Raw genomic sequence first — 25,386 nt, forward strand, 5'->3', positions numbered from 1 at the left:
TTAATTTGCTATATAGAAATCATTCAGTTTTATATTTGAATTATTCAAAAACTGATATTACAATATTGTAAACAGAAGAGATAGGTTTTAGCATATAAATTCAAATACATACCAAGTTCAAACCAGCTTTTATGGCAAACTGTCAAATACAATACAGACATTTCGAAGGTGACTGTACCATTTACAACAGAGTTGGTTAACTCACAACAGTTCTATAAACTTAAGAGCAGAATCCTTGGTATTTTTAGAGAGGCTTGATGATGGATATGACAACTGCCCCTGCTTTTTTTATTTCCTGATAGAACCCTGACAGATACTGGATCAAAACTCTGAAAAGTGATGTTATTTTCTTAATTGGAAAACTGATTTTGCTTTTTTCATTTGTGCTTTAATGTTCACAACCATATTCCACTGTCAGGGTTATTAAGATTTAGCTGCAGGAAGCATTCATGCAGATTAAAAGCATCTCATATGGTTAAAAGCATATAGTACCTGTTATTTTAAAAGGATCAGGCTGAAGGGAATTTTCCCAAACCCTTTCATCTAGCAAGTATGCAGTTTTAGCTCCAGTGAACTGGAAAGGGGGCAGAGAGAATAGAAAGCTTCCTGCCAACTGGCATTAGTATAAAATGCATGTGCATCTGGCAGCCCATTTTACATTACCAAGTTATTTAAGTATACTAATCTCCATTTTCAAATTAACTCTGGCTTGGTGCATTTCAAAATTCACATCCAAGGCTACTAGGTTAGCAAAATAAATTAAAGTGAGAAATTCAAAGGGAAGGAGGAATCTAAGCAACGATGAGTAAAAGCTTCTATATTTTGCTTGCTAAGTCTAGCTGCTACAGTATATCTAGAACATCAGGGATCTGGTTCCTAGAGATGGATGTAGACATCCTGTCAAAGAGCAAAATGCTAATCAGAACTACTTTGTTGGAATACTGAGACTTTTAAATCCTAATCCTATGTTTGTTTCTGTGGAAAGTAAGCCCCTCCAAGATTAATGGGTCTTGCTTTCAACAGTGTGCAAAGTAAGTCTTGCTTTTTAGACAAAAGAGCAATAAGTTAGCTTTCTGTTTATTATATGCATTTTACTTCCTGTGAATTGATTTGCAGCACCTGTCTGCTTGCATGTTTTGGAGTTAGCTTAAATTAGATGCTTGAGGAAAACAGCAGACTGCACTTCATCTTAGTTTTTAATCATGATTTAAAATTTTGTCAATTTAAACAGTCTTTGTATAATAACCTTACACCTTTTTGTACTATCAGTGTTGCTTAGATCTCTTCCCTGTATTAGCAGGGAGGGGGGTAGGTGGGGAGAACAGTAAAGTCTACACAAAATTTTATTGCAATCGTACAAGGGTGGGTACTGCAAAGGTGAATACAACAAATACTATGATGCAATTTTACATTTATTAAACTACAGTTCAAAGCACAAATTTACACGTTCTAAATACACTAAACATAGCTAATGAAGTCACACTTGTTTCCCACTGACATTTCAGATATCAGAGGGAAAGACAACTTTACAAGACTAACAGAAATCCTTAGTATAAAAACTGTACTTGTATGTAAACTGTTTAACAGAGAACCCAAGTGATGGGTTTCCATCTCAACTAAGTCATCCATTTTGTTGCATATTTCGTTTAAATGCTGAGGGATTGAGTGATCTGACAAGTTTAAATGATGTTGTTTTTTAACCTTTACTCCCCCAGTGAATTGTAGTTGTAGCTGGTTTTGCCTGGTCCCAAATGATTTCAAGTTTCAATAATTCATTCAAGATTGTTCCATTTTAATTCCAAACTGGAATGTTGTGACCAGACAAGACTACAGACATGCAACTGCAAGGCTAATTGAAGCATTAGTGCCTGTTTAAGCTGCAATAGAAAAGCGGTCTTCAGGACTCAGCTGAATGCAAGAAGGCACAAAGAAGAAGTTCTTCATCAGTGTGTCAGAGGTGAACCCAGCATCTTGCATCTCACACCTGGAATGGAAAGCACACACAATATTCAGGCAAAATAGGGGAAGAAAGATTTCATTTGGGGGTTTCTCCAAGCACTGTAGCACCGCCCTTTCCTATTTTGCATACTGTTCTAAACACTGCAAGTTTAGCAATTTAACTTGCCTAATTTTAGCTTTTCCCAGCCGTTATGTTATCAAATATTCAGAAGAAAGTATAGATGGTACTTTTTGTGCACTTTTGGTCATTATACCTCATCTAACGAGCATGCAGTTGTACATTTAGGCACGATCACCAGTGTGTGGGTCATTTTGGACCTGGAAGAGGGCATAACTGGGTGTGCTTGTGTGTGCTCTGCTGACAAAACCCCCCACGTGAAATGGCCACTGCCTGCATATATAAAATCCCATCAATCTGCAAGACTGGTAAAAATGAACTTAGATACCCAGTGAGGAGATTTCACCCCTCCCATACTCAAGAATCTCCTGATGATCTCCTGATGGTCTTTGCTGACTCTCCAGAGAGGAGGAGGCGTGTCCTGCCTATCTACTTATTCTGCCTAGCAACATCTCTGTGTGTGAGAGAGTCAGTCAGTCAGTGTATCGGAGAAAGTGAGAGTGTTGGAGATCCTAGAGATAAGATTGCTGCTAAGTGCAGCTGCAGACTCTCAGTGTAGCATTGATTTATGCTTAGAATATTCAGCTCTGTATATAGTTTTGTATCATAGTTGTAGTTATAGAATAAAAGGAAGATATTCTACAGAGCTGCTCTCCGAGTGGTTTATACTCTGCAAGACTATGCAAAACTCTGCTGTGCAACGACTGTATTATTGAGACAGTGAATCCGGTGCTCTCAGCTCTAAGCTGTGAGTCCACAGCACTGTGACCTGTTCCTGTGAGAAAGGAGGTCTCTGGCGGTGCTACCCAGCTCGCCTAGCCCAGTCGGGGTTGAGGTGCATGAGTCCAGTTGGTGCACTGGCTCTAGGGCGATGCTGACACCCAGATCAACCTGTTCCTTCTTCCACAAAGTGACTTTCCATCACTTAATGCCAAATTATGTCCTGGCCAATTAGCAACATGGACAAAACAAGTAGAAAGGGAAACCTGTAGCCCTCCATCATCCTTGACCACTTTATGTTGGAATCTAACAACATCTGCAAGGCCACAGTTTGCCCACACTGGTGTGTTACCTATAGACCAGGATAGCAGTGCATGCAAGTGCAGTACTGTATAGTGATTGGTTAGAGGCAGCCAGGCTTTATGTAGCAAGGCTTGGGCTGGCCCAGCATATACTTTAAGGGTCTACCCCAATGAGAGAACTGTACCACTGTTGTGGTTGCACTGAAATACTTCTTTTTAGCACCTAAACTACATGTGACCTTAGCATGGGTATGAATGGACATGTAATTTTTTAAAAAAATAAAAATACGGATCTGCAAAGCTAGTTGGACAGCCTATACAAAACAAGAGCTAACACACATGCACTATCTAGATAAAATTATGCTTTATTGCCTTTGTATCTAGTGAGATCAGTTAGATACCTACTTCTCCAAAGTTGAACACAAACTTTGCACTGAATTGGAACATGGGTCTCCCCATGTCCAAATCTAGCACTCTAGCTATTATCCTGACTCTTCAGTTAAAAGTGAGCATGTGTTGCCAGGCGAAAAAGGAAAAGCACGGGGGGGGGGGCTGCAACAATTTTCAAAGGAAGTTTGGGTTTCTCAAAAGGTGTACACACATTGCTGAAATGCCTATGCTCTTAGAAATAGCTCACCTTCCTTCATAAAATATTGAGCATAGTGTTTTGTAAAAGTTAGATTGAATCATAAAGTACAACGCAATATAAACTTACCAGTTACTGATTGACATTATGTAGTAAACTGGTGGCTTTTGGAAATCATTAAAAGCAGATTGTTCACCCAAAGCACCAGAACCCATATTGTCAAAGAGCAGCCAGTCTCCAATATTCAGCTCAGGGAGAAGACAGTTTTCCACAATTTGATCAAGCTCATCACAGGATGGACCCCAAAGGCTGCTTGCAAATAGAGGCTCATCTTCCTTGTATTTCTGCATGGAAACAGTTCTGACAGTTAGGTTTAAATTTATACATGTATGATTCTACACATACAAAAGCAATGATAATTTCATTTGGCAATTCTTGTTGAGGATAGCAGCTTATAGTACATAAAGGTGCTCTTACCTTGTGAACCTCTGGAATAGTAGTCAAATTCTCAGATAATTTGCGTGCAAAAGAACCATAAACACCATCATTCATGTAGTACATGAAGACTGGTTCATCACTCCTTATTTGTTCCACTGTAACAAAAGATGTTACATTTTAATAACAGTTTCACAATAAGTTTCCACTTACAGCCCTTTCTTAAACAGTTGCCTAAGTTTTTCAGGAGCATATGGAACATGCACATGAACAATAATAATAATAATAATAATAAATTTTTATTTATATCCCGCCCTCCCCAGCCGAAGCCGGGCTCAGGGCGGCTAACAACAAGAAACATGATGAAGGAATATCAGATATAAGATGTATCCTGAGACAAATATGAATCATGACCTGGAACATTCTTAAGATTGCACATTAAATAAGATAGATTCATCACTTAATTCAGTCTGAACACAAACATACTGCAGAGGTATGCCTTCGGTCTGCCATACAAATTAGCAGTACTATGCAAGTCAAACCCTGAAGTCTTAAAGCTTAACAAAAATTGAAATGTAACCCCCCAGGCAAAACTCTCAGCCTGAAACAGTATGTTTCTATGGAAACTGAAAATATGTTCTAGTTTACAAATAGCAAAGTTTTTTTCCTCCTGAGGGCTGAGCCCTTACTGATTCAAAAAAGCCAACAGTCTTTTAAATTGAAACCAGCTCAAATACTGGAAGAGACACGATACCTCAGGAGATGAAAAAGAGAAAACAACAGCCTGGTGAACTCCCAATGTTCAAGATGAGGTAAACCCCCCATTCTCCCAGCTGCCACCAGGACTGACCAAAGACCATCTTGTTTCAAGGAGAGAAATTTAATTTTTAGGAGTCTCCCCCACCCCAATAGCTTATTTTTACTGCTTTCTTTGATTGTTTTAAAATATTAGAACAATAAGCATTAACAAACTGCTTTGTGTGGTTTCCCTTAAAGGCCATATATCAATACCACTAACAAATGAAATAAACCAAAGCTTCTCAGCAACCTAAAAGAGAAAATAAGCTATTAGATTAGAAGCTTAATTTTTGGCCAGGATCCAAAGCACTGCTGTTGTTTCTTCAATCTTTATGCTGATTTAAGTGTGGAACAGGTTTTGCCTACCTTTAGAGAGAAGAGGTTTGTCATCTTGAACAGCTTTCTTGGCAATGATATTAACTGCTAGAGTAAATGCAGAAGAAACATAATAGCATCCAGGCTCCGCAATCACGTTCACACCAGATTCTTCAGGAAAGTAGGTATCAAGTAATGGACTGACAATATGATTAACCTTGAAGATAGAAGGGGAATATCGATTTAAAACCTGTATCAATTTATAACGTACAACTTTAGTTCAAATTTTAAGTCTGTTCCTAGATAAACGTTTGTCAAGTTGAAAGCTAAGGGGAGAAAAGGTGCCACTCACTATCGCAGAATAAAATTTTACCTCAGAATAAAAATGATACATGATGTATTATTGCTGATCTATTAAAATAAAGTGAATTGTATAAATTTTAGCACATTACCGATAGAGGACTACAACTGCTCCTATCAGGCTGTTTTTCCCAATGTTCAATCCTACGAAATATGATCTTGTTTTCAAATAATCTAGGTCTATTCAAAAGCAGCCATCTAAAATCTTGGGTAATTTGAAAATAATGGTTGATTTTGTTGTGATATTTAGACTCTTGGAGTTTTAAATTAGCACAATAGTGGTGTGTTCCTCCTCTCCTCCCTCTCAGTGTGAACCTGTATCCAAAAAACATTTTAGGTCAGTCAGGTAACTCACAGCATGTGGGTTGCACAAACTGGAGAACCAATTCACACACATTGCTTTCTCATTTGTGCAACTAGACCAAAATACACTTGCAGCAGTACTCATATAACACAATATCTTTTAGAAAGCACTGTAGCAAAAACAGGTCATACAGATGCACATGTTACTATGATAAAATGTGACTGGGACCCAAAGATCTGCTTCCACATATGGAAATCTGCTTTCCAAGTTTAGGTTGTTTTCCTCATTAGGAAAACCAGGCCACCTTCTTAGATGCATAGCACATATGGATACACAAGCCCTGAGAAAGTTATGAAGCTATAAGCAGAGTTAGCTAAACTGTGCAAAATATCAAAGTGCAACTACACAAGCTGCATCTGATCATTCATCAACAGTTCCTTGGATCCTGGCCTACATGCTATAACTTCTTATCACTGCACAAGTTCTTCCAAAAAATATTCATTTTAAGAAGCATCAGAAGCTCTATAATATAAAACTTGCAAAGTCCTTTTTGGATGCAACAAGAAAATGTGTTTTACTATTGTGCAAACAAGCCTCAGGTTACTGTGCTCCCATCTCCAATTTTGGTGTAGCAAGAAGTTCATAAACTTTTGTTTTAAAACTAATCAGTGCTCTCTATTATGTTTAAACTCAAAGGAACGCTGATTATTTTATACTTAGACTTGGTTAAACAAGCCAGGATCAAACCAGTCTGCCACTCTTATTTTCTAAGTCAGCCTTCCTCAACCTGGTGCTCTCCAAATGGCTGTGACTGATGCAACTTGTAGTCCAAAATTATCTGAAGGGCACCAGGTTAAGAAAGCTGCTCTGTATCCAAATATAATATTGTGAACTCAAGTTTCAATGATTGAATTGGAACTGAAGACTATAAATCCACCCTCCATCTCTATGTTAATTCTTTAGCTATTTCATACGTATATCCACTGCAAATGCAAATCTCAACTAACTGAACAATTAAATAAGCCAGTTTTATAGGAAAAAGCTAAGTCAAAATTCATACCTCCTCCAGGTCAGCTTCGTAATCTGTGAAACCACCACCAATGTTCAACAGGTTCATGGTAAAGCCAAATTCTTCCTAAAATGAAAATGCAGAAAGTTTACTATCTACAAGGTATTAGGTGCCCATTTTGTTTTGTAATATAGACTCTTAAAACATTGAGCTCTTCTAACAAGACAAGGTGATTTATTTGTTACCTTTTAAACAATTATACAGTAAATGGCAACTCAACTAATTTTCATATATTATGTCAAAAATAAATGGCAAAATATTTACAATTGTGTGATGGAATTAAGTAAAGTTGTACCTTGGTTCTTGAACGGAATCTGTTCCGGAAGTCGTTTGACTTCTGAAAACGTTAGAAAACCAAGGCTCAGTTTCTGATTGGCTGCAAGAGCTTCCTGCACTCAAGTGGAAGCCGCGTCAGACGTTTGGCTTCTGAAAAACGTTTGAAAACCTGAACACTTCCGGGTTTTCAGCGTTTGGGAGTTGATTTGTTAGTCAACTAAGCCGTTTGAGAACCAAGGTGTCACTGTACTGAACATATTCAACATGTGAACTTAAGTGTATACAAGTCCAATAATTCACTTACAGCCATATCAAACACACAGCGAGCATCAGAAATAGCATGTTTGTATACTTGAATTTCCTTGCAAGAGCTTGACACATGAAATCTGAAACAAACAAAAAACAAAGACTAACTTTAGCTTAAAAACCCCCTGCAGATTCTATGCGATTTACTCTGGCTTGACAACCTCAAACTTTGCAATAAATTTGCTTCACAATTCTCTCATTCTCTCAATGGCTCTCTCACTTATTGAAGCCTAGAACATAAACATGATGACAATTATCCAGCCAATCAAATCTGTCTGTGTTCCATGCTAAGCATACTTAGAAGAAGCGTCCACTGAAAGCAACAGGATTTCTTGCTAATAAATATGGGACTTGTACAAAGGGTAAACAAGAAGATGGAGTACAGTACAGTATTAGCAAAAGAGATCTCTCTACATTACTGAAATATCATTCAGCATTGAAGTTCTACTCCCAATCCTCACTAGTTATAGTTTTTTGCCCAAAATTATGATTTATTTATTAGTATTTATTGAATTTATATACCATCCTATACCCAGAGGTATATTGACACTTGAGGCAGGAGGCCTGTTTTCAGTATAATCATCTTCCTGGAATTAGATGCTATGGGTGTCTAATATTTGCTACTAGGGACGTGACATTATATTGTTGAGACCATGGGAAAGCTGTAGAGAATTGCTTTGCTCTGAATATTGTGTTGCCTTTCATACATGTATTTCTAAATGTTTACCTTTTGTTTGAAATGGGTTTGTCCTATCAAGCCTTACATGTTAAATGACTTTCATCTGCCATATGTATTCAAATTAGGTGGCCCCCTTTAGGAACTAATTTACAGCCTTAAACTGAAAAGGTCAATTTTTATCACACAGGAAATGTATGTACTGTACACCATATATAGGACAAACTTTTAAGAATAATTTTCTAGAGGTCTGGGAACTAATATCCCTGAAGAGTTCAGTTTCTTTCTCTCTGTGGTATTAATACTTCCCATATTCTTTTCCCAAATATTTGGGTGCACAGATACAATACACTGTATTATATAGCATTTTACTAATATGTATGAGATATAATTGGAAGCATAGTTATGAAACACTGTGGCTACTTTTGTAGACATTCAGGATACCTTCCTAACATGAACATTTCAACATTAGTGACCGCATATACCATTCAAGTCCACTGCTTTCCTCTTTCACATTGAAAAGAGCAGCAATGTGAAGGGAAGATGAAGGAGAAAGGACATGATTACTTACTTAACACCAACTATTTGGACATTCAGCTCCTTAGCACATTCCATGAGGTGCCGACAGTTCTTCAGGGTGGTGCCAAACTTCATGTTCATCTCTTCCTCTCCATTAATGTCTTCTGTGGCAATATGAAGCAAGAGCCTAAGAGAAGGGGAAGATGATTGGGGCACAGTTGGTTTACAGCAGCATCAGCACATGTGAAGCCTGAAGACTGTCAGAAGTATGTTGATTATGTTGCCAATACTCCAGTTCCACCGATGGACGAGTCAAGGGAACCTAATAAAAATAATCCTGTACAGAGAGAAAACTAGCAATTAGGGCCTAAATATGGAGTCAAAAAGGATAAGTGGTTTGGAAATGCAGCAGCTAATAACTGCTGTAGCAGAAAACCTGTTGATTGCTGTAATAAAAATACATTACCTTGGATGTAATCATGGCTGTCATAAAGCTGCTCAGTGACAACTTCTTGCAAAATGTGCTGAATATGGTTCAGTTCACATGTAACACTAAGTCAAACCATAGCCCCTGGAGAGACAGTTACAGCTGCTCCTTCTCCAGTCTTACTGCACTGCTGCAAGCTGAAGTGTGGTTTGGTGCAGCTGCAACTGTCTCTACAGGGGCCCATGCAGTCACAGCAAGCTATGGTTCAGCTTACCTTTACATGCAAGCCACGTCAATGACTGGGTTCTGAATACTGTTTGCTTGATAAAATATGGCTGATTTGAAATAGAAGGCATCCCAGATTTTCCCTCCCACTGGGTACTTTTTTGAAGTATTAATTCCAGTTTTATTAGCTTCACTGCTTGCTTCTTCCTGTAGTAGTAGCCAGAACAGGCTAGTAGGCAGCATTTCATTTGAAGGTAACAGGGCTTACACCCTTACAAGAAACTGGAACTTAACTTGATGATTGAGAGCATAATGAGTCCTTGGTTTCTAGAAAGATGGGTCATTTCTTGCAAACCTGAACATCAATTAGCTGCTAATATTAATCAAAAGAGATACAGCCATTAATTTCACTCTAAATGTCTGTGTAACATCCTTAGGGCCAAGTCTACCAAACCTTACTTTGGGAGCTGGATGCATTAATAGCCTTGCAAACGTCATACTCCACAAATGACTGTGTTAGTCCTCTGCTGATTCAGTTAACAGAAGTGACTGCATGGTCAATGCTGGGTATCGGAACGAGTGGGAAGCTAACATCTTTATATTTTCCAAGTGTGTATTATATTGCCCCAAAATAAGGTCCACAGCACTCATGCAGATCTGCCCTTAAAAACATGCAACTGAAGCACTATATATTATCCTTTTTCTTAAGGATCAATATACCTGATGATAAAAGTTTGGATCATAATATGCATTAGTAGTGTAGGAGCATATAACATCTATATGACATTTCTTGAACGCATGGCAATCACTGCCCTATTACAAGAATAAACTCCAGCAACTTTTTACACAAAGATTGACAATGAGGAAGGAGGTGCCCAACTGGATGACACATTTGCTGGATGAACTCTTCTCTCAAGGCCCAGGAAGTCTGCCAGAATATTAAATTACTGAAACAATCTAGAGATTGACATGCAGCCTTCATATTCTATTATTTCAAAGGGGCATGTACTTACCCACTAACTGCCTTATCTGTTTTAGATAATCCACCGCCATACATTTTGTTCCTCCTTCATGCTGATGCTACCCCAAGTAAACTAGAAGAAAACTTGATGTGCACTTCTGGTGCAGCACCACAGTTCTGGCACGCAGCATATAGCAGCCTGTTCCAGATTTGTACTTGATTTTCCCCCCCTGAAACATTCTGGAGCAACTCACGGGATCTTGAGACAATTCTCACAGATGGTGATCTGAACAAACATGTGATACATTTCATCATGATGCCAGAGTCCCAAGCAGAGAATGATGTGTGTAAACACATAGATATATTCATGTTTTAATATTGCCAGCCCACATAACCCTGGCAGGAGGTGCTTCCGAGTCAAAAGAAGTTTTAAGGTATCTTGGTAAAGCAATTTCAGGGTAAGTTAGTAAAATCTTCAAAAGCAACAGCTTAAAACTATGTTGTCAAACACACCTAACTAGTATTTGGGTCATCAAGGTATACACTCTCAAGTTTTTAAGAGTTGCATGTTAGAACAGCCAAAGGAGACTTCTCTGCAAAAAGTATTTCAGAAGGTTATCCCTTTAGAGATAATTCATTATAAGCATATATTAAATTTAATTCAGTGGGCTCCAGTTCATGAAAGCTTATGCCATAGTACAATTTGTTTGTGTTCTAAGATGCCACAATAATGTTTTAAAATTGTATACTGTAATCCCAACTTCCCACAATGGTAAGTAAAATGAAAACATTTCTGTATACTTACTTTGCATTCGGATGGTTCCTAGCAATTTTCTTTAATTCAAGTTCACTGTCACATGTCAAAACGTTTACTCCAATTTTCGCTGCATATTTTATCTGAGAAGCTTGCTTGCAAGGATTTGTGAATATAATGTTTTCAGGAGAAATGCCCAGGTCTTGAACCAATGCCATTTCAGTCTGAAAAAAACAAACAAACATTTGAACAAGGTTAGAGGCAAATAAAGGTTGTGAAGAAGATTTAGAGTATATAAAGTTGGAATTTTTAAAAATCACAATAGTGGTATTAAAAGGGGAGGAAAGAAAGTAATACCTAATGCAAGGCTTGTTATCCAAAGTTACTTAGTTTAAGTTTGCAAGCTGCCCTATCCCAAAGGCTAAGAAAATTCTACCTTAAGTTGTTTATCTCTAGAAACTCAAAGCCAGCTCTGTGTGTGTGTGAGTAAGGGGGGGGGCTTACAAAGTTTTGAAAGTTTCTAATGCTTGGAGCTCTGGAGCTGTCCTACATGTACATAATGTCCAAACAAGCTATGCAAGTTACGCTAATAAAACACGTCATTCTTAGTTGTTCTCAAGACATCACAATGGTATTTTGGATTCTTTTTATTTAATCCAGTTATGAGAGCATCGAAGTTGGGTACAAAAATCTCAATATGTGGAAGGTTCATAGGCTGGAGAGGAACCACAGTTCAGTGGTGGAGCCCATGCTTTCCACAAAGGTCCCAAGTTTAATCCCTGGCATCTCAAGTTACAAAGAGACCTTGGAGAGCTACTGTCAGTCAAAGCAGACAATGGGCTAACTGGAGAAAGTCTGGCATAGTATATGGTAGCTTTCTATGGTCCTAAATAATATAATATGTTTGCGGTATCACACACCTCTGCATAGCAATGATACGGTCAAGAATGCATTCCATATCTCCCCCCCCCCCCAATATTAAGATGATTAAATTCCAACTTAAACACATCCAGGGCGGTTTACAGAAGCTTTAGAACATTAAACCCAATACAGCACTAGAATAAAATAAGACACCAAATGAAACAGACAACAGCACAAGCATTAAGAATAAAAAGGCCAGGCCCAGCCACTGAATGTACCAGAGAATACAACTGTCTTCATAAAACTGGGAAGATGAGCTGGCTCCAGCCACCGGCCTGAGAATGAACTGCAGGGAGTTTGCTCACCCCTTATCTTCTGTAATGAACACTCTGCTCCAAATGCTAGTTGGCCTACAATCACAGCAGTGAGGGGAAGGTCATTCTAACCTTTGAAACCAGCCAGCGGAATGTTCCTGGATTGTTTGTTTTATTGCTCTAATCTGTTGTAAGCCACTTTAAGAATATAAACACACACAGACATATGAACTAGCTTCCATCATGCCTAGGAGGTGGGCACTCCATAAACAGGATCACCACCAGGACTATTTCTAGTCACCAACCTCCAAAGCGCTGGCGGCAGAGGCACATGAAGCGGAACCTCCGAAACTGTTCTTAAGGAGTGAACAAGCTCTTATCTGCATCCTCCACTAGAGGTTTAGGGTTCAGAGCACCCTGCCCTAATGTGGTCCCCTCCATGTTGTGGACTACAGCTTCCACCAGCATGGCTGTGCTGGCTGAAGGGAGCTGTAGTCTTAAACCTATGCAGGGCACCAGGTTGGAGAAGAGTTGTTTAGGTAAGATGTCAAATACTTACTTTGCTTGAACATGCAAACCCAGTTCCAAGAGCTGCCATTATCTCAAGTACACCTACAGTGGAGTTACATTTTACATTGTAAAATGGCTTTACTGGTGCCATCACATTCTGCCAGTGGATGTGCTGCTTAATCAACTTTCCCAGATCACCAACAAAAAAAGTATTGTTTCCAGTCTAGGAAGAAGGAGAAAAACGGTGAATCTACAGTTAAAGACTACAGTAACTACAAAGATATACAGTAAGTAGCTGGCAGTCATAGGGGGCATTTTCCATTTTGTTTATTACTGTCCCAGACATCCTCCACTTTCCCTGGGCATACCGTGAAAATGTAACCTTGTTTTTGAACTTTGTTTGTGGTTGAGACGCCTCTAAATCTGAAAATCGGCAGTACAATGTCTAAGCCAGGTAAGGCTTCTGAACCAGTGTCTAGAGATGCAGCAGTGGCCTGGATAAGGGCCAATAAACTGAGCCTAGAATCCTGGCAGGACTGAAGCTCTATGGCTGTGCCATTTCAATGTCTAGGAGAAAGGCCAGTTTCCTGCTTTGGATGGAGCTGCACTCACCCTAAAGGAGCAGCTATGCAGTGTGAAGGTACTCCTAAGTCCAATTTTGTCATTTGAGGCACAGATAAACCTCAGTGGCTAGGAGTGCATTTACCAGCTGCAACGGTTCCTGCATGAATTAACTGTGATGGTTCAAGCAATGGAATACTCAAGGATAGACTACTGTAACACACTCTATGTTGAGCTACCCTTGAGACTGGTGTAAAATTCTGAATGCAATACCTGTGTTAAGGGAGCCTCACAGACTGCCAGTATGCTACCAAGCTTCAAATTCTTGCTATTCCCGTATTTTTCGCTCTATAACACGCACCCGACCATAACACGCACGTAGTTTTTAGAGGAGGAAAGTCCGTAGGCATGCCACCTGTAGGCATTCCCTCCATAACACGCACAGACATTTCCCCTTACTTTTTAGGAGGAAAAAAGTGAGTGTTATGGTGCAAAAAATATGGTAATCTATAAAGACAGACATAACCTGGTGTACTTAAAAGGGTGCTTTAATCTCTACACCCCTGCCTGATCTTTGTGAACTGTCACTCAGACAAGTCTGACAATTGTGCATTTCATATGGTGGTAACGGGGCTAAGGAACTCATCTAATGAAATCAAGCTAGCATCATATGTCATAGGTTTTAGGCACCATCTTAACACCACTATTTTAACCTAGCCTTCTCATCAAAATGATTGTTTTTTGTGATTATTTTTTCAGATGAACCATTCTTTACTTTTGTTTCTTTAATTTATTTTACTTCAATGTTACTTTTGTGTTTTTTGCTTTTAACTGAGGTCCTGTATAACTGCATGGATTTATTTTTTGAGTTTGCAATATAAAAAATAAAATAAAAATACTGAAAGTGGAACACTTACAACAGTATGTTCATAAATGCAGTTGTCAATGACATCTCCAACATTTACTCCTTCATCCAGTAAGCCAATGGAGTAGTTTGCATCCTCAAGAAATCCTTTCATCTCAGCCGTATTCCGCAAAGCCGACAGTCATAAACCAAGAAACACAAGGGATGGGCCACAAAACCTTAGATCCGGGTCCTTAAGCTATGCAACAAACTGTTTGACAGAGAAGACAATAAAAAAAATTACAATCGCACCACAGCCTTTTTAGAAAGCTTTCGTTTCTCCTTCCCCACCCATGCTCTCTCACACAGAGATCAGGGGGCTATCAATAGTGTAAATATGCTGCTTATTTAAATTTGAAAGCAAAACAACAAAGCTAGGTATTCAGCAAAATTGGATTATAAATTGGGTGGGCAGCCTGCAGCCCTTCAACTATTTTCATGCAAGGAGCCCAGAGGGAAAAGGGGGGAAACACTGAGGGGGCAGGGAGAGGGCAACAAACAGGAGAAACAGAGAGGTAGGGACAGAAAAGGGATGAACCCCCGCCACCCACTTTTGGCTCTATCCCCACCCATTGCTGTCAACAGATTACCACTGAGGGAATGCTGCCTTCTACAGAAAAGAAGTTCCCTGCCCCTAGCAAATTAGCACCCCATGTGCTAGTTTTCCACTGCAAAAAGCCTTTTGTGATTTTAAAAAATGTTTTCATTATCTGTGGGAAGCAGTAGGCATACAGAAAGACATTTTGCCAAACCTTTACTTTTACATTAACTTTTCTCCTTAATAATCTCAAACATTAAGAGGTCATAGCCACTTTTAAAATACTAAAGCCATTTAGTGAGGAGGGGGGATCATTTAATTACGGAGTAGGCTAGCATGCAAAATAAATGTACCAATGTAATATTGACATGTTATCCAATAATAATTCAATTAAACAATGAACGTATGTTTACTTAGCATGCAAAATAGTTATTTGAAGTTCTTAAAGTGTTTGATGCGCGCACGCACACAAACCCCTTAAAGCCCCAAAGTTGAAGGAATGGGGGATGGGAAGTAAGAGAAACATTTTTCCAGACTTTTCTGGTCTGCTGGCTAAAGAACAAACCTCCAATTAGTCTACTCCAGTTCTCTCATTTGGTTACACCTATGTGTCACTTGTCTTCCAAAAGAGTGTTGGGGAAACATGTGCACACCAGGCAGGTTCTGTGAAGAACTGCCTGTCCCAGAGAGCTATCCTGACAAGAGTAAGGTAGGTTTTAGTCCCAGAGCCAAGAGCTCAAGCAGGTTTTTTCCTACAGCTGTCAGCTGAAGGTGGAGACCACTTTTAATAAGAATTTAAAATTATACCCAGACAAACCAATTTTAATTAATAGCCTGTTCCTAGTAGGGTCCATTATATTTAATGTCTAATTGACTTTTTCCTCAATAAAACATTTTATAGCACAACTTCAAGGTGCCTATTAGTCAGCTCTCTCACACACGAACAATCTGGGTGTGTCAAGGCTCTTCCAAGTTTAGGCACACCCCAAATGTAAGTATATTTGTGGTAAGCATTTCTATGAAGTTCACTAGTTATGATTAATCTAAAATATTTGTACACAGCAGAACAAGTCTTAATGCAAAATAAAAGCTTAGAGTGCCTAGGCACTACACAATCATTAAGTAATTAATATAGATGATCTTCAAATGTAACAGGCAAGTCATAGTTTGGCTACTGAGAATAGTTTTCAGACTCAGTTCTTCCTTCCAGGTCTCAGCAAAGCATAATATGCTGTAATGTCCAAATCAAGTACACTATGTTTGTACAACCCATAGTTGGTCTCTCAAAGTTCAAACAGAAACTTCTCATTCTGATTTGGAAGCCAAACTACAGCTTGCGTAAACCACATTTTGCCTGATTTAAACATCAGAGCAAATTACATTTGCTTCAACTAGGAAAAAAAATGGGAATATGAACATGCAAGGAAGAGTATGATGATGCAAGAAGTAGTATACAAGTTTGAAACCTACAATCTCAATATATCTAAGTCAGGTCAGAGCTAGGCTTCCAGCCAGGCTAGTCAAATAGGCTGATTCAAAACACCAACAATTTAGCTAAACGAAACAAAACCTGCAAGCATAACTTTTGTTTCAAGTCTATTTGACAGATTAGTCTTTTTTAAATTCAGGTGACATCCTCCAAGTTTTGCTTGAGTTCTGTCTTTTTCCATAATAAAATAGAATTACTGCTTGAAGCAGCTTCTCATATATTAGCACACAAATGCAGCAGCAGGTTGGTATGTGGTACATTCTTTTGCAAGAATGCTGTCTATTATGTAATGGGACATGCTTCAACTAGTCATGTTTTTTTATTTCAGTAGTGTTTAATCTAAATTATTTTTGCTTCCAACAAAAATGATAACCAGAATATATTATTAGAAGATGTCTGATAAGGCACCAAGTTTGCAAAACCAGATTTCCTGCTGTGGTGATACAGAACTATAGTAGGATGCTTCCGTCCATTTCTCTCCTCTATAATTTTAACTGTAACTAGTACAAATCATTTGTCCACGACAGAATCCACCAATCTCCTGTAGTTGAAAAACTAACTTATGGAAAGCAAGAGGCACTTAACAAGACATGCCTTGGAGGCTGTGCTCTACAAGTGAAGTGCTGGAGTGATTTGGCAATGGGTATTTACATGTAACACATCAATAAGACGATTAAAGTTTATTCTAAACAGCCATTATCTCCCAATTAGCATACTGAGGTAGGTTACAAATGAACACAGAGGATTTATAAAAACTATGCCGTTAATTTAAGGGAAGGCATCGTAATGTCTTGATATGTAAACTCATACAAACATAGATTCAGGCCAACAGCTTTTCTTGAATTAAGATCAGGCTTTCACACATTTCCCTATCATTTGGAACAATTCATAAAACAATTTCCAGAAGGGAAAACTTAGTGAATTTACAAGTGCACAGCTGTAAAAATAAAGGAAAAGACTCACATGGACAAGTTAGGAGATGGAACCCTACTATCATCAGCTAGGTTCCCAAGGTGGCTCAGCGTTGAAGTCGAACTGTTCCCGATAAAGCACTTCTCCTAATCCCTCTGGATAGTTGTACACCTGGTCAGAGAGCTTGCCCTGTAAGGTGGGAGGGAGGAGGAGAATATCCATTATATATTCAACAGTAATGTTGCAAGTCCAGCTTTACAAAACCAGTCTTCAAATACACCCCTCTCAATACAGCAATTGTGCTTAAGAAAAAACAGGAAGTTTAGCATACAGTACAGGATTTGTGCAGAGGTTACACTCTGGACCCCCCCCCCCCACATGTTGGTGGGGCCCACGTAAGCCCACCCTGCCCTGTCCCGTCCCGTGATGTTTTTGAGTCACTTCTAGGTTTGGTACAGTCATGCACATATGGGACGTGCCTAAAATGGTTGCTGCCTGTATGTTTAGATCATTGATAAACATACATTCAGGTTAGAACGCAGACTGAAAAGGCCAATTCAAATTTCACCAGAATTGTACAACATTCAACTTGCAGTATGAAGGCTCCCAGGCAGTAGCAGTGTCATAGCAACTACAAGCCAGAAGCATAAATGAGCATGCTGACTAGGTACTAAAATATTTAGCTTATCAACCATTTGTTGTCAAACCGAGTTCAGGGAGCCTTGGGGATCAGCAGAAGAGCTGTCCTGACAACTCTGTTGCCACTATCAAACTTCCCTTACAGTACGTAAGCATAAGGAAAGTTGTGTGTGTTCTGCTCACGTGGCACAATAGATCTGACCAGCACTTTGTGTAAACAAGGTAATAAAAAAAAGGAAACCAGAGTTCTATACTGTGGAAACTACTTAAGCTCTGAGAAAAAGGGAAGAATGAAAACAAAGAATTAAGATAAGTGATGAACACACTTGCACATCATCCAAGTTCAACAACAAGGAACAAGTTTAGATTAAAAATGGAGACTGAATTATTAAAAATGGAGAACTGCTACTGAGTGTAACATTCTCCAAGGGAAATGATGTGACAGAAAGGTAAATACTGTACATCCTATAGAAAACATATAGAATGTAGTTTAAATTAGCAGAACCCCTATTTTTGTAACTTCTGGATGATGGAAACATTTTTCAAGGAAGCAAGTTACAAATAACAGCTCACCTTTCTTGAGACATAAGTTGGACATTAGATGCTACATTAGATGGCTTTTTGTGTACATATGTTTTATGAACACTTGCTGAGAGAAAAACTACGCCTTAGTAATTAAATTACTTGGTGTAAACAGATCACTTCCATCAGCAGACCGTATTCTATGTTGACAACTGCATCTAGACTACATTTTAGAGGAACAGTGACATTGGTACAAAGTCTATAAAGTGGTACCTCGGGTTACAACTTTGCCCCAGGATGAGATGTGCCGGTCCTATTAGCGAAAGCACGCCTCAGGTTAAGAATGGTTTCGGGTTAAGAACAGACCTCCAGAACTAATTAAGTTCATAACCCAAGGTACCCCTGTATCAAGGAAAGGCACCCTGAGGATCATCTAATCCAACCTGCTGCAATGCAAGAATACGCAGCTGCCCCATACAGGGATCAAACCCACAACCCTGGCATTATCACCACACTCTAATTCACGCCTTGATCAAACAAATATTAAAATCTTACAAATGTAAAGTCTGACAAGAATCACAATCACCTAGGCTATAGGCACAACTTCAGGTCCAAAAGAGAGAATCTTCTGGCAAGAGCTGGGGGAGTGGCAGACTGAAAGATCAACAGCAGCAAACTCCTGCCCACAATGGCTCGGAATAGGAATCCCTCAAGAGCAAGATTATAGAGCAGGGACATAATGGGCTACCATACTCTGTCAACACCCAAAACCTACATGAAAGTTTGAACAGAGGCAGTAAGGAAGCCTAAAATGAGTACTTGAAGGAAACCCTCACACTACACATTAAATCCACCAACAGGCTAGCTTGTGGGCACATCTTGTTCTAGTTAATCAGGGATAAGGTCCAGAGACAAGCACAACATTGGCGCAAGTAGCGAGCAGCGGGGGAAATAAAGAACCCAGTCCCTGTACCAACAGCTGTATAGCCCACTAAAAACCACAATTCAAGTCTTTCAGGTCCCCAGATCAGTGGCGTAGCGTGGGGGGTGCAGGGGGGGCCGGCCGCACCAGGCGCAACATCTGGGGGTTAGGGTTAGGGGGCGCAAATCCACGGGTTAGGGGGCGCAAATTACTTGCCTTGCCCCGGGTGCTGACAACCCACGCTACGTCACTGCCCCAGATAGATGTCCTAGTGGTAGTCCTTTACTTAACAACAATATTGTCCAAGGATGGCAATAGCCTTCTGAGGCAATCGGCAGACAAGTGAAACAATTCTACTTCTCTTCTGTTCTCCAGAACAGCTGTGCTGCAGGACAATGAGCAGCCACAGGAAAAAAATGTATCTGCTTTGAATGTGCATCTGGTGGAGGGGCAGTCTGGTGCATCTGTTCAGTCTGAATCCTTGCAGTCATCTTTCTATTCCTATCCTTTCTTCACAGTTATTCTTCATGTTTTATCCAAAAGGACCACACTGTGCCCCAGTTAATCCAGACCTCGAAAGGCATAAGTACCCTCACCATTCTTGATACAACATTTGCACGACTCATCTATTAAAAAATGAGTAACCCAGCAGACTGGGTACACTAGCTCCACAAAGCAGAAAAAAATTATTCTGTGTTGGTCCAATTTTCCCAGCACTCCTAAGAAGCAGGCATTTATGCGGACAGGACTATATTGGTTGTGCTTGGCATCCAGACATGAAAGCAAGTACTTCACAAAACTATGAAGATTCTATGTATTCATCCTGTAAACCTCTTTTAAAAAGGTTTCAACCTAATGTCTCCGAGGAGCCCAACAAGGATCAAAATGGTCCAAGTTGGAACAGCTGATTGTTTAGTGCACCCTATACCCTCTGGCAGAGGTGGAAGTGGAATACACCTATTCTAATTGAATCAGATCTGGTGTGTATACTTTATCAGATTGGAACACACCTTATGTTCCCTTGCATTCTTTACACCTTTTAAACATACCGTGAAACTCACTCACCTCCATTTCTACCATTTTAACTGCTTCAGGTGAGTAAACATGTTAGTCTTTAAGATTCTATAGTACAGCAACAGACTAACAAACCTATGCATCTGATGAGGTGGTTCAACAATTTCTTATCCCATAATACATTTATTAATTCTTTAAAGTGCTACAAAACTTTGTTTCACTTGTACCACATATACCTAAAAAAATCTTTCTGCATTACATTTCGAAATAGGAGACTGATTGAATATTTATGTCACAATATATCTATTTCTCATATTTGTGCCCTGTTCTCTCTGCAGAGAGATTTTCATTAGATAACCCCCAAGGAGCAAGTTAACCAGAGAGAAGAGACTAGCACAAGTTCATGTGGTGATGAAGTTCCTTACTAAGTGGGTGCTTCCCCTGTTCAGCACTATCCTCTTAGCTCTTCTAAAATAAATATTCCTCCACTGTGTCCATGGGACTTCGCAAAAGTTCAGTGCTATCATGGCTGTGAATTAGTCCTTTACCTCCTAAAGGATATTCTTTCCTGAAACTCTAAAATCTATTGTTGCCAACACAGGTTATTTTATTATCCATGCTTATGCACATAACTGCCCATTTAACAAAATTTACAGGCAACTTAATCAAAACAACACACCTGTAAGCAGTTTGCATAAATAGCATAACATATTTATAATGACGTACCAATAAAATCAACAAGCTTCAAAAACAAGTTCACACAATAAAGGCACGTGTCTGGGAGCCGCTTTCTCAAGTACAGTTGTGTTGCCTTTTTCATTTTAAGGCGTGCGCAAAGCAGCAGTTCCTTCGCCACAGATGAGCTCTTCGCGTTTTCAAGCCATAAAGCAGAACATCCACCCCCCCCCTTGGAGTGGGGGCGACCAAAAAGGAGGCCGAGTAGCCGATCACCCACATGGCTGAACTGCCTTGGCAGTATCAGCAACCCAAAGTAAGCTCCCATTGTGCGCCACCAAGAAGCCCTGCAGCTTATTCCAGCCGCCGCCGTAGCTCCCGCCCTCCTTTTCTCCCGTGTCTGCCGGAGGCTGCTAGGGAAAGCTCAGCGGCTACGGGCTTCCCCGCGGGCGGGATACACCAATGCGCCTGATGTGGGCGACAGCAGCAGCAGCAGCAGCTCTCTGGCGAGGCTGTAGCTGGGCAGACAAGGGAGGGGAGGGGCTCGCACTCTGAAGAAGCGCATGGGGCGGGGGATGCCGTGTCGCAAACCGCAGCGGCGGCGGCGGCAGCAGCAACAGCATTGTTCACACCATGGCAGGCAGGCAGGATGCGAAGAACTAGACAGGACCAGTCCAGACTGGAACAGACCCTCCTCCCCCTGCCAGCACGCCATGCTTCGCGGCGCAACTCCGCGAAGACGCCGTCGCCGCAGGGCTGCAGGAGGGCGCTCGCAGCTGGTCGCCAGCGCACATGCAGGGAAGGAGGAAGGGGCCCCGAGGACGATCGCGTCAGCTTGGTCACAGCGGACGGTGACGCTGAAGCAGCAGCGGCTGCTCCAGCTAGCCCAAGCCTCCAATGACAGCGCTGCCTCCGAAAGGGGGCTGCAGGCTGGTCTGGCGAGACCTGCGCTCTTTTGAACTGTCCCTTATACTGGCGCCAAATATGTGCAGGATCCTCTGCACTTCAAAAGGCTTGCTTTCCTGCCCCGCGTGCAAAGCCCGACTCCACGCCTTTCCCTGTACTTCTGCCGCATCACAAACTACGCAGCTGAGATATAATGCGAACACACTGGACCTGTACCATGCGTGTTGGGAAAACACACTGCTATAAAAGTATATGTTCCCATAACACCTAAATCTTGGTTCTAATGCCCAAGTAGGTGCATTAATTGTGTTAACCAGTAACTGTGCTGTTGTGGTCAGAAAGAAGCAGGGAGATCAGGTATGACAAAAGGTACTTTTCCACTACCAGTTCAAAGAACGTTAGAGGAACTCTGGAGACCAGGGTTCAAATCTTCACTCAGTCATTAAGCTTACTGGGTGACCTCCGACAGTCTTTCATTCTAACCATCCTCAAAGGGTTCCTGATGAGGATGAAATGGGGAGGAGGGAGAAACATGTATGCCACCTTGAGCTCCATAGAAGATGGGGCATAAATGTAAGCAAATGAACATTGTAGGACAAGTAAGAGGTAACAGTTATTCCATATTAACAGATGGCCAAAGTTATGATCCTGTACCATTCAACAGCTAAGAGCTTTTCCCACTGTCTTCCCCACAAAGAAAAAGGAGATGTTTTGTCACATTTGTATCCTCTTCAAAGGACTCGCAGCAGCATTCATAGGATACTCATCCCCCCCCCAAGTAGGTTGAGCTAGAAAAACACAACTTTCCCAACAGATGATCAAGAATGTGGTCTTTCCTAAATTCAAATAACCATTCCAGCCTCTGCTGGAGGCATGGGTGTCAGATATCCAAACAGTTCCACCTGTGTCACTTCTCCGACATACGAAAAAATATGTACAACTCTTTACAAACTTTCTAAAAGCCAAGGCGTGCCAGAGACAAACCATATCCCCCTCAATAATGTCAAGTAGAGTGGTTTGAACCAAGAAGCTGCAACCCTGCCACCTTCAAATCAGGACAGATTTTCTCAAATCCTTCCACACATGCTTAGGGACAAACTTGCAGTGCTGATTGCCTCTACAGACCATGGGGTTTGTGTTTATTCCTGAGTATTTAAAAACAAAAATGTGTGTTCTTGTGTATATTGTGCAAGCGTCTGTCGGACCAGTAGGAATATTTAAGAGACATGTGCCCCAGGAGAATTGCAACAATTGAACAGGACAGGAGGTCTTGCTTCATCCCATTCCTTGGTATACCAGCATTAAGACATGTCTTAGCACCAAGAAAAAGGGCAGCTCCAATAATTCTCTTCCAGCCATGATGGAGATAAATTATTTGATCTTTGAAGAAAGCAGCAGTAATATTTGTGTCAAATTATGTTACCAACAATAAACATGGTATAGCCACAAACAATGGGTGCAAAATCATTTTGAGGCAAACCATGGCAAATGTTCTACATCCTAGGGTAAGTGACACCTGTCATGTTCCTCCATTCCTGTGGCCTGCACCACTTCATACACCTTGGCAACTGCTTACAGGCTTTGACAAAAGCAGCTGGTTCCCATTCAGAGACACGGTAAAATCATCAGCCACTCCTTGCTGACACCATCCACCCATGCAGAGAGAGGGCATTAAGGGTGGCCTTCCTTGCTCACCAGGCGCACGAGGAGGAAAAGCCCTTAGGTTAGGGCCAGACAACAACACAACCCGGAAAGCTGGTCACAATTCTATACACACACAGAGCACACCTACAAATGAAAAAGGTGGGGGGGGGGGAGAGGACGACCTCTGCCATGTCACCAGCTTCCAATGACTCCCTTCATAGTCGCGAGGCCTAAATGCCCCCAGCCAGATCTCCCAGAGCCACATGAAGGCTTCACTTTTAGGGATTGAGGCAACTCACCATTGCCCACCCCCCAGAGGGCGGCAGGTGACAAGTGACCAGCCGGCGACAATGGCCACTCCGAAGGGATAAGGAGTCCTCCTCCTCTCGCACACGTCAAGCGCTGCTTCTCGCCACCGCGGAGCTTCGGCCTCCTGAGCAGCCGCCCACCCCTACCTCTACCCCCCCTCCATCTCCAAAGGCAGGGCGTCAAACGGCTGCTGCTGCTTCCCGCAGCTTATCACCATGAACTGACCCAGTTCTGAGGCAGCCATACACACACTCACTCACACAGGCGGTGGCAGCCTCCCACTCCCCTCCACAGGAATCCGCCATGTTAGAACAGCCGCCGAGGAGCCCCTCTGCCATGTTGTCCTCTGGGCTCCCCGCGCCTCGGTTCCCGGCCCCGTCCGCCGCCGCCACAAATGCCCGACTCGCGGGGGAACGGAGCCGCCGAAGCCCGTCGGGCGGCAGCCCCCTCCCTGCCTCCCTCCCTCCCTCACACGCGAGCGTCCGCCATGTTAGGAGCTCCTCAGCCCCGCGCCTCCTCTCTCTCGCACACCGATGACCTGCTCGGGTCGGGGGGGCTCCTTGGCCGCCCTGAGCGCTGAGGGAAGAAGCGGGGAAGAGCGCACACTCGCCATCCTGAGCGAGAGGGGTGTCCGCTCAGGGGAGCTCCCTTCTGGCTCTTCCCCGGCCCGCCCAGGAGCTCGGCTCTCTCCCTCCTCTTCTCCCCGCCTCGAGGGGGAAGAAGTGTCGCCTCGGGGCTTGGTGTAATGGGAACCCCCCCCCCCAGAGCCCCGAAGCGCGCGCGCTATAATGGAGGTGGGGTGGGGAGGCATCTCCTTTACCGGGCTCCCAACGGATCCAGACCTACTGACAGCGCGCGCGCAGAGCTCGCAGGACATTGCTCTTTCCTCGCGCCTCCTTTCGGAGCAGCTTTGTGCCGAGGAGTCACCATCTATGGCGCTCGCCGCCTAGCCAGGGACCGAGGAGGAAGGAGACTGCCCCCCCCCGCCTCTCTGGATCTGGCCGAGGCCGAGGCACCTGCGCCCGGTTCCGCCATCACCCGCCTCCGCTGGGGCTGAAGGTGCATCTGGAAAGGCCCCCCCCCCCCGCGCAAGGCAAGGCAGGGAAGGGAAGGAGAGCGCTGCAAGGGGTGGGTGGCGTCCCCTTTCAATACACGTATTCCCCCCCAATAAATAATCATAATCATATATAGTAAGTAAGTACTCACGTGGGACAACGGCCCGAAAGATTTGGTAAATCGTCTTCTCTTTTTAGGCGGAATTTTTAAAGAGGGATGTGGGAACCTACAGCAGAAATACGGGAGGCGGCAGCGGCGCCTTCCAGGGCCATAGGCTGCCGGCGCGACCAGAGAAAAGAGCGCAAAGTTGCGCCAAGGCTTAAGAAAAAAATAAGAGAGAGCGCACACAAAAATGCGAGGGAGGCGCGGGGCAGAAGCCCGGGAGGAGAGGAGGAAGGCAGGCGGGCGGGCAAAGAAAAAACACACGCAAGACGGGAGACGGCGCGGCAAGCAAGATCGCCGAAGAGGCAGGCAGGAGGAAATGGCAAAAGAAGAGGAAG

At 42.0% G+C, this 25,386-nt stretch overlaps 1 protein-coding gene across 3 annotated transcripts; it reads right to left on the bottom strand.

The window, feature by feature from the left end:
- On the bottom strand, positions 1-25,386 carry AZIN1 (antizyme inhibitor 1). 3 transcript variants are annotated; one of them, XM_082235765.1, is made up of 12 exons: positions 25,037-25,386; positions 17,251-17,388; positions 14,274-14,471; positions 12,845-13,018; positions 11,162-11,334; positions 8,796-8,930; positions 7,547-7,628; positions 6,958-7,032; positions 5,285-5,450; positions 4,163-4,278; positions 3,815-4,029; positions 1-1,984 (listed from the first exon to the last, which is right to left on the bottom strand). In XM_082235765.1, exons 3-12 carry the CDS (start codon positions 14,373-14,375, stop codon positions 1,873-1,875), a joined length of 1,350 nt encoding a protein of 449 aa, XP_082091891.1. In that variant the 5' UTR covers positions 14,376-14,471; positions 17,251-17,388; positions 25,037-25,386; the 3' UTR covers positions 1-1,872. The 3 variants fall into 3 exon arrangements, with proteins under 3 accessions (XP_082091891.1, XP_082091893.1, XP_082091892.1); XM_082235767.1 differs by lacking the exon at positions 25,037-25,386 and adding an exon at positions 23,821-23,841; XM_082235766.1 differs by lacking the exon at positions 25,037-25,386 and adding an exon at positions 21,023-21,169.

Source organism: Podarcis vaucheri (genome assembly GCF_965113315.1).
Source record: "Podarcis vaucheri genome assembly, chromosome: 8".
Classification (NCBI taxonomy): domain Eukaryota; kingdom Metazoa; phylum Chordata; class Lepidosauria; order Squamata; family Lacertidae; genus Podarcis; species Podarcis vaucheri.